Source organism: Sardina pilchardus, chromosome 3, assembly GCF_963854185.1.
Source record: "Sardina pilchardus chromosome 3, fSarPil1.1, whole genome shotgun sequence".
Taxonomy (NCBI): Eukaryota; Metazoa; Chordata; class Actinopteri; order Clupeiformes; family Clupeidae; genus Sardina; species Sardina pilchardus.
The window spans coordinates 21,141,345-21,151,344 of record NC_084996.1 but is presented as its reverse complement, the minus strand read 5'-3'; the positions used below and the strand labels follow the sequence as shown (position 1 = coordinate 21,151,344).

General features: G+C 49.1%; 1 protein-coding gene across 2 annotated transcripts in view; it reads left to right on the top strand.

The window, feature by feature from the left end:
• itgb4 (integrin, beta 4) overlaps window positions 1–10,000 on the top strand; it is a 44,919-nt gene that overhangs the window by 11,604 nt on the left and 23,315 nt on the right. For both annotated transcript variants that reach the window (XM_062532391.1, XM_062532392.1), the window contains exons 7-13: window positions 52–223; window positions 7,153–7,416; window positions 7,768–7,857; window positions 8,516–8,638; window positions 8,816–8,983; window positions 9,195–9,271; window positions 9,767–9,972. In XM_062532391.1, coding sequence (XP_062388375.1) covers window positions 52–223; window positions 7,153–7,416; window positions 7,768–7,857; window positions 8,516–8,638; window positions 8,816–8,983; window positions 9,195–9,271; window positions 9,767–9,972 — 1,100 coding nt within the window. The remainder of the gene's footprint in view (window positions 1–51; window positions 224–7,152; window positions 7,417–7,767; window positions 7,858–8,515; window positions 8,639–8,815; window positions 8,984–9,194; window positions 9,272–9,766; window positions 9,973–10,000) is intronic.

Below are 10,000 nucleotides of genomic sequence, written 5' to 3'. Positions count from 1 at the left end.
CACGGCTGCTTAACTACCAATCAGATTGACATTTCCCCGGTCCTCTTGCAGATTGAAGGAGCCTTGGACCAATAGCGACCCTCCCTTCTCCTTCCAGAACGCCATCAAGCTGACAAGCAACATCACCTCCTTCCGTGAGAAGCTGCAGAGGGAGCGCATATCTGGCAACCTGGACGCTCCAGAGGGAGGCTTCGACGCCATCCTGCAGACTGCTGTCTGTGAGGTATGCCAAGGGTCAAAGGTCGGGGTTGGGGTTCTATGCCATCTTGTGAGGTATGCCAAGAGGCGGGGTTGGGGTTCGATGCCATCTTGTGAGGTATGCTAAGGGGCGGTGTTACGTCCTCAAGGGAAATAACATCAAGGAGGCACGGAGTAGTCTTAGAAACAAGCGCTTACAATTTATTGACCCAAAAGTGTAGACAACAATAACCCAAACTACAGGTATACGGCAGCAACTGGGTTCCCGTCCTTCGAGAGGCAATACACCCAGAATGTTCAACAAAGGCAAACGCCTCGTGTTTGCTGCTCTGCCGGTAGACTGAAGCTGGCGGCCTATATCGGGTCAGGTGACCGCTGCACCGGCACGCCATCACCGGCAATCAGCCATCAGCCACTATCAATCAGCAGTGCACACCTGTAAAACACAAAACACCGCAACACAGGGAGGAAGCCACGCCCACTGGGGCGTCACACCCTCCCCCTTCTAAGCAGGAAACAATCAGTTTTCTGACCAACATAATTACAAACAAAATATCCAAAACACAGACATAACCAATAAAGACTAAGGGCAAAGGCTAAAGACTACCCAATCCACCACCATCAGCCAAATAATATTATAATGGCAACTGAGAAGGAGTACTAACCTATAGCCACATACATACAAATCACACACCCGCACTAACACTCACACACTCATTCTGCACAGCCTGGGGCACGCGAGAGAGCATCTGCCACTATGTTCTCTGGGCCTTTAATGTGCCGAACATCCAGATTATATGGCTGAAGAAAGAGGCACCACCTCATCAGCCGTTGGTTGGGGTTCTGGAAGGAATGCAGAAAAGTTAGAGGATTATGGTCGCTATAAATCACGACAGGTGAACAACGCCCACTAACGTATACTTCAAAGTGTTGAAGCCCCCAAATCAATGCGAGGGCCTCCTTTTCGATCACTGAATAGTTTCTCTGATAAGACAGAAACTTCCGCGAAAAGAAGCAAACTGGATGTTCAACGCAATCATCGTCTTCCTGAATTAACACAGCTCCAGCACCGACCTTGCTGGCATCCACTTGTATTTTGAAAGGCTTCTCGAGCTGCGGTGCCAGCAAGACAGGCGCGGATGTTAAGAGTGTTTTTACGCTGTCGAACGCCTTTTGGCAATCATCAGTCCAAACAAATAACGCTTTTGACTTCAGTAAATCTGTTAGGGGGGCGACCACCGACGAAAAGTTTCTGCAGAAACAGCGATAAAAACCAACCATCCCCAGGAAACGCATTAACTCACGTTTAGTTTCTGGAACTGGGAAGTTATCGATTGCCCTCACTTTAGCTCGTATCGGACGCACTTGCCCCTGTCCCACCACCTTGCCCAGGTAGGTCACGGTCGCCCCAGCGAACTCACACTTCGCTAGGTTGACCGTGAGCCGTGCCCGGGCAAGGCGGTCAAAAAGTGAGCGCAGCCGTTCCAAATGAGACGACCAATCGTTGCTCACAAGAACCACGTCGTCAAGGTACACTGTTACCCCCTCTAGACCAGCCACAACACGGTTCATTAATCGTTGAAAACACGCCGGCGCGTTGCGAAGCCCAAAACTCATAACACGGTAAGAAAACAACCCATTATGCGTAATAAACGCTGACAATTCGCGTGCCCTCTCCGTTAACAATACCTGCCAATATCCCTTCAACAGGTCTAATTTTGTCACAAATTTCGCGGACCCTACCTGATCTACGCAATCCTCTATTCGAGGTAGAGGAAACAGGTCAGGCTTGGTAACGGCGTTAAGTTTTCTGTAATCGGTACAGAAACGAAAAGTACCATCAGACTTCTTAACGAGGAGGCAGGGCGACGACCAGCTCGAGAACGAAGGCTCCGCCAACCCGTTATCCAACAAATACTGAACCTCCTTCTCCAAAACCTCCCTCTTCTCTAAAGGAACACGATAGAAACGCTGGCGAATGGGTTCAGCATCCCCAACGTTAATATCGTGCTCAAGCACATTGGTCTGAGTAGGCACATCTGAGAACAGAACTAAGTATTCCGTCAATAAGTCAGTTAGCTCTTGTGTTTGTTTCGGATCTAGATGTCTAAGAATTGGGGACAAGTTTTTTAATGTATCCGAATTTTTCAAACGGCCCTGCAAAACACAGTCATCCACCGTTTTAATCTCCTCTTCCGACGCTGCCACCGTCGGATGAGCAGCGTTTGAGAGCAGGGAGCTGTCCACTAGCACCACAGGTGAAACAACACACTTATCGCGATGGTAAAAAGGCTTTAGAAGATTCACGTGACACCTCTGTGTTCTCCTCCTCCTATCGGGAGTCGAGAGCACATAGTTGTCATTTAAACCACAACTCAGGACTTCATACGGCCCCGTATACTTGGCCTGTAATGGCGAACCGACGATAGGGAGAAGCGCAAGCACCCGGTCCCCCACACTAAAAACTCGGTGCTCCGTGCGACGGTCAAACATCTTTTTCATTTTTTTCTGCGATTCCCCCAAACGTTTGCTGGCCAATCTCAACGCTAAAGAGAGACGACGGCGAAACCCCGAGACATAGTCAGCCAAATTACCTGGCGGATCTAAATCAGCCCATTGATCATGTAGCTTGGATAATAATCCACGCACACGATGCGCAAAGACAAGGTCGTTCGGACTAAAACCCGTGCTCTCTTGTACAACTTCCCTGGCTGCCAGCATCAGCCAGGGAAGGCCCTCTTCCCAGTCACCATTCAAGTCAACACAATATGCTCGGAGCAGGGACTTTAAAGTGGAATGAAAGCGCTCAAGAGCGCCTTGGCTCTGGGCGTGATATGCGGTCGCCAAATTTTGCTTAATTCCCAATTGACGAAGCACTTCAGCAAACAGATTAGAAGTAAAGTTGCTTCCACGATCGGACTGTACAATTTTCGGCAACCCGAAAATGGAGATGAATTGGCTAAGAGCCTTAACAATCGACTTGGAATGAATAGAGCGCAAAGGGTAAGCGGCTGGGTAACGAGTGACCCGACACATAACAGTCAGCAGGTACTCGCAGCCACTTTTTGCGCGCGGCAAAGGACCAACGCAGTCAATTATAATGTGCTCGAACGGTTGACACTCAAACGGTATTGGGCGCAAAGGGGCCGGTTTTAGGACCAAATTTGGCTTGCTCGTCAGCTGACACGTATTGCACGTCTTAACAAAACTGGCCACATCACGCTTAATGCGCGGCCAGTAGAAGTATCGCAAAACCCGATCATACGTTTTCTTGACACCGGCGTGTCCGGCCAATTTGTCGTGCGCGGTCTGCAGAACAAGAGAACGAAACTTTGCAGGCACAACCACCTGGACAAACGGATCGCCAACGTTGAGGTGGTCATGTGGAGACCACTTCCTCAATAACACTCCGTCGCTCACATAATAACCCGTGGCTTTATTCCGAATTTCGTCGTCATTCACCAATTGGAAAAGTGGGCTAAGCGTATCGTCGTTCTGCTGTTCCAATGACATTTCTTCGCGACTGATTGAACAAGGATAATCAGCTAGTGAAAACAAGTTTTCCGATTGAACTGACTCCGCTCTGCCAGCACTCTGGCTGGCAGCGCGAGTCACGACACACGCCGGGAATACTTCGGAAAAATGTTTCACACTCTCGTCAGAATCTTCAGTAGGAAGAGGCTTCTCACTGACCACCAAGGGAGGTACCAATTCAGACCAAATTCGTTTCCCCGCAAGATTATTTCCCAAAATCAATGAAACATTGTTAACAGGTAGAGCAGGTCTAACAGCCAACTCCACTTCGCCCTGAGCTAGCTCGCACTCTAGACGCACTTTATGCAGCGGCACAGATAACGTATGCAGGCCTATGCCACGAATCAGTAGTGAGTTACCCGTATAGGTTTTTAAGGAGAATGGCAGCGCAGACTCGAGAATAAAAGAGCTGCTCGCTCCGGTATCTCGCAAAATTCGCACGGGGACTCGATCACTACCAGGAAGTGACACAAAGCCCTCTGATATGAATGGCTCGAACGTCTCATCAGCTTCTGCCGCACACAAAGATGTAAACGCGGACCGGTCAGTAGGCGTCACCAAACCCGGGGCCAAAGGCACGTTAACAGCCAAGGCCGACGGTTTGGCAAACAAAGCTCGCGGTTGATTGTTTTTAGCTTGCAACACCGGACAATCATTCTTCCAATGCCCTCGCCCCATACAATAATTACACGTTAACTCATGCAAAGGCGGCGAGAACTGAGTGGGACGTCGGTCCACAGATGGCAAAACACTGTGACGTGGACGAGAATAGTCGCCCCTCACAGGAGCCGGACGAGAACGATGAGCAATCTCCCACTCGTCAGACAGCACAGCAGCCTGAGGAGCGGTCCGAACATCCCGCTCCATCATGAAAGTCGCGATCTGTTCGGGAAGCGTTTGTTTGAACTGTTCCAACAACACTAAATCAATTAATTGTTCCAGTGTGTTAACATTAACTGATTTACGCCACCGACCGAATTCTAATGTTAAGTCCCTCACAAATTCCATGTGAGTCTGACCAGATTTCCTTCGCATAGAACGAAAACGATGCCGATACGCCTCAGGCACTAGCTCGTAAGACTTCAACACAGCAGATTTTACAATCTCATAAACTTGACTGTCGGCAGCGGACAAGGCAGAATACGCGCGTTGCGCTCGGCCGGTCAAAACACATTGAAGGAGCAACGTTTTCTCAATATCTGACCAGGCATGAGCATCAGCGACCCGTTCAAAAAGCTGGAAAAAAGCATCAATATCGGCCTCGTTAAAGGGCGGGACTAAACGTATATGTTTTGCCACTTTCAATTCAGCAGGCGGGTTGTTCTGCCCTGGCATTTTCCCATCTCCAATAAGATTGAGGCGCTGCTGTTCAATATCTAGGCGTATTTTTTCAAAATTTTGCCTACTAGATTCAGCCTCTTGAATTAAACGCAAGCGCTCCAACTCGGTCTCACGTTCGAAAGCCAAGAGAGCCTTTTGCTCTTCGAAGGACAAACTAACCGATGGTGACTCAACAGATAATGCCGACGCCGGCAGTATCTGCTGTTCCACCAAGCCAGAAATGACAGCATGTTTAATCGTCTCCTTCAATCTCCTCTGCATTAATGTTACCACAATATCATAATTCCCCGCAACCTCTAATAGTTGGTCTTTAGTCATAGTGCTAAGAAGAGCTACGGACGGAGCTCGCAAAAATTCGGTCAACATTTGAGAAGCCATGACGTCGGCCAAACCAAATCAATCGAATATAACAATTAGCCAACTAAATGTAATTTCAAGGGAAACTTTTCCAACGCCCTTCTAAACCCCCCCAAGAACCCACTAACTCGTGGACCCTAATCTTCGAACAGCGTGAGGCCGGGGATTTTAAGCACTAGGACCCGCTGGTCCAAAGCCCGCAGGCCCGAGAGAGCCGTCAACTCACTAACAACTCCGCAGACCTCGGAAGTGCCCCCGAGACGACTGCTACCAAGCCCCGTGCCGTTCAAAAACAACAACCAACAAAACAAACTGTGCACCCAAAGATGCACACTCTGCCTACCAAAGGGCGAGGAAATTGATTACGAAATTACGCGCAGATTTAAAGTTAACAAAAGAAATGCGCTCGGATGTAGTAAGCAGCACAAAACGGCCAAGCCTACTTGGTTTAACTAAGCAAAACGATTCACAAAAATATTACCATCCAAATCGAAGTTTACCAGCGAAATAAACACACTCCGTCCCCCTTCAAACAAAAGTGCAACGCACTCACCAATAGTACGACTATTCTCCGACGAATAAATTTACCAAAGACAAAACAAATCCAAAAGTCAAAAAGACCGAAATCCCAAAAGTTCCCAATATCGATGTTAAGTTTTTAGACGAGCCCCCACTATGTTACGTCCTCAAGGGAAATAACATCAAGGAGGCACGGAGTAGTCTTAGAAACAAGCGCTTACAATTTATTGACCCAAAAGTGTAGACAACAATAACCCAAACTACAGGTATACGGCAGCAACTGGGTTCCCGTCCTTCGAGAGGCAATACACCCAGAATGTTCAACAAAGGCAAACGCCTCGTGTTTGCTGCTCTGCCGGTAGACTGAAGCTGGCGGCCTATATCGGGTCAGGTGACCGCTGCACCGGCACGCCATCACCGGCAATCAGCCATCAGCCACTATCAATCAGCAGTGCACACCTGTAAAACACAAAACACCGCAACACAGGGAGGAAGCCACGCCCACTGGGGCGTCACAGGCGGGGTTAGGGTTCGATGCCATCTCGTGAGGTATGCTAAGGGTTTGGGTTGGGGTTCGATGCCATCCTGTGAGGTATGCTAAGGGTTTGGGTTGGGGTTCGATGCCATCCTGTGATGTATGCTAAGGGTTTGGGCTGGGGTTCGATGCCATCCTGTGATGTATGCTAAGGGTTTGGATTGGGGTTCGATGCCATCCTGTGAGGTATGCTAAGGGTTTTGGTTGGGGTTCGATGCCATCCTGTGATGTATGCTAAGGGTTTGGGTTGGGGTTCGATGCCATCCTGTGAGGTATGCTAAGGGTTTGGGTTGGGGTTCGATGCCATCCTGTGAGGTATGCTAAGGGTTTGGGTTGGGGTTCGATGCCATCCTGTGAGGTATGCTAAGGGTTTGGGTTGGGGTTCGATGCCATCCTGTGATGTATGCTAAGGGTTTGGGTTGGGGTTCGATGCCATCCTGTGATGTATGCTAAGGGTTTGGGTTGGGGTTCGATGCCATCCTGTGATGTATGCTAAGGGTTTGGGTTGGGGTTCGATGCCATCCTGTGAGGTATGCTAAGGGTTTGGGTTGGGGTTCGATGCCATCCTGTGATGTATGCCAGGGGGCGAGGTTAGGGTTCGAGGCCAAGTCTCAAAGTCTTCCCGTGCTCCCCCCACCCCTCATGAAAGTCTTCTTCTGCCTCATCAGTCGGATATCGGCTGGCGGAACGAAGCCACCCACCTGCTGGTCTTCTCCACGGAGTCTGCGTTCCACTACGAGGCCGACGGCATGAACGTGCTGTCGGGCATCCTGCCCCGCAACGACGAGGCGTGCCACCTGAACACCAACGGCACCTACACCCACTACAAGGAGCAGGACTACCCATCAGTGCCCACACTGGTGCGGCTACTGGGCAAGCACAACATCATCCCCATCTTCGCCATCACCCAGCACTCCTACTCCTTTTACGAGGTACGGCGCCTTCTCTTGGCCACTGGGAGCTAGAGCACCACCCTGTGGCTTGGAGTATATAACCTTTTCTTAAATAAACACTGTCCATCTCTGTGTTTCTGTATTGTCATTCATGGCAATAACTGCACTTCTAGTACTAGTATATGATTGATCTGAACTGTGTATGTGCATATCTTTTTCTCTCTATCTGTGTGTGCGTGTGCGTGTGTGCGTGTGTGCGTGTGCGTGTGTGTGTGTGTGTGTGTGTGTGTGTGTGTGTGTGTGTGTGTGTGTGTGCACGTGTGTGCATGCGTGTGTGTGTGTGTGTGTGTGTGTGTGTGTGCGTGCGTGCTTGTGTGTGTGTGTGAGCAGAAGCTGGCTACATACTTCCCCATTGCTGAATTAGGGTTACTTGAGGAGGATTCTACAAACATCCTGGACATTCTGGAGAATGCCTTTCAGGTAACAATCACAAGAACTTTATTAGGAATGACATACAGTATATTTGTTCATCAATGTGATATTTGGAATTAACTTATTTTATGGATGTGATAATGTAACAACATAATTTAGAGGCGTGCCGGGCGCATATTACAGAGCCCAGAACATCTGGTGTGGGTTTCTCGTGAGCACCAGATACCAGATAGTAGAATCTTTATGTCCCTCTGGGGGATCCGTAGCATAAAGCCTTAATGATAAATGATGAGCGATGACGTACTGTGCGTCACCCAATATGTGATGTACAGTACTTTCAGAGAGGGTTAAAGCGGAGCGAGAGGCGCAAACGTTCGATCATTTCCGCGTTCTGTCTTCACTAGGGGGAGGGGGGCTAAATCCCCCTTTAAGCAGACCTGCTAACATTCGAACTGAACTGCTTGCCGATCTGACAGAGATCGATATCCCACTATGACGTCTTTGCAACACGCCCCTTTAAGCAGACCGGAACTGTTCGAATTTTGCTTCCATAGAGATGCATTACGTTGCTCTATCTTGTCAATAATTAAGGATCTTTGGTACTGTGCTGTATGTTGTCCATACATTCATGGTGATTAAAACAGACATGAAACAAGATCATTTGTCATTCATTCTTGCTATTTGTGTATGACATGCTTTCTTGTAGAGTATCCGTTCAAAGATAAACATCCGAGCTGAAGACAGGCCGAAAGCCATGCAGACGACCATCCTGTCAGCCAGTGGCCAGATCGCAGATTCTGGAACCTTCCGTCTTCCGCCTGGAGAAATCGTACGTTTGAGCTCCTTCACTGAGTGTGCAAAGTAGCACGCACGCACTCACGCTGTGCTGACACGTTTCCATGTAACACACACACACACACACACACACACAAAATGTATGCTCATGTGCTCACGTGACGTCTCCTTTTTCTCCTTTTTCCCTTTGTGTCCCTGATTGCTGCTGCAGGGCAAGTATACGCTGAAGGTGAAAGCCAATCAGATGTTTGGAGAAAAGCGGGTGTGCCAGTCTGACTCTGATGTCCGCGAGGGCACCATGAGGGTGAAGCCCACCACCTTCAGCAAGGCCCTGCATCTCGATGCCAAAGTGCACTGCCCCGTATGCCAGTGCGAGTCGGTAGGTGGCACGCACACACACACACACACACCCACTCACACACTCACACACACACATAACACACACACAACACAACACACGTGCGCACACACACACATACGTTTCTCAAAAGCCTTTCTATCCTGTGGAAATGATAGATGTGCTGGTCACTGCTTAATTGTTGATCTTTTTGAAATGAATCACTGAATGTGCTCTCTCCGTGGTGCTGCAGTTGAAGGCTGTGAAATCCCAGCGTTGCAGTCTGAACGGAGACCTGATCTGTGGAAAATGCCAGTGTTATGACGGCTGGTGAGTAAAGAACATCGCGTGTCACAAAACTGCCTTGACTTCGCTACACAGAAATGCCTTGACTTTCCTCACTGATCTATAAGGAAGTTATCTACAGTATAAAGTTCTTTATAGATCAGTGACTTTCCTACTCAGAACTGCCTTGACTTTGATTACACTAGAACTGCCTTCTTGACTTACCTGCACAAAACTGCATTGACTTCATTACACAGAATTGCCTTAACTTTAAAACTGCCTTCCTGACTTCAGTACATAGAACTGCCTTGACTTTACTACACTATGACTGCGTTGACCGTTGCATCAGGGACGAAGGACCTTGTAATATAATTGACATATGCGGGTCACTTTGGGTAGACACGTCTGCTAAATGAATACTTGTAAATGCAAGAGTGAGAAGCTGAGTGTGTCCATTTCCCCTCAGATCCACCGAGTAAGAACAGGAAGTGGAGTGTGTGTGTGTGTGTGTGTTTTACAGTAATGCCCCTTGTCCTGCAGGTTGGGTCCGCACTGCAACTGCTCCGACAGCGACTCGAACGCCAACACGGCCCGCTGCAACGAGCCGGGCACCAAAGTGGCGTGCTCTGGGCGCGGAGACTGCCTGTGTGGCACCTGCGTCTGCCTCAACCCCAGCCAGATCGAGGGCGAGTTCTGCCAGTTCGACAAGTCCCAGTGCACACGCTTTGGAGGAGCCCTCTGTAATGGTGAGAGAAGGATGGAGGGATAGAGGGA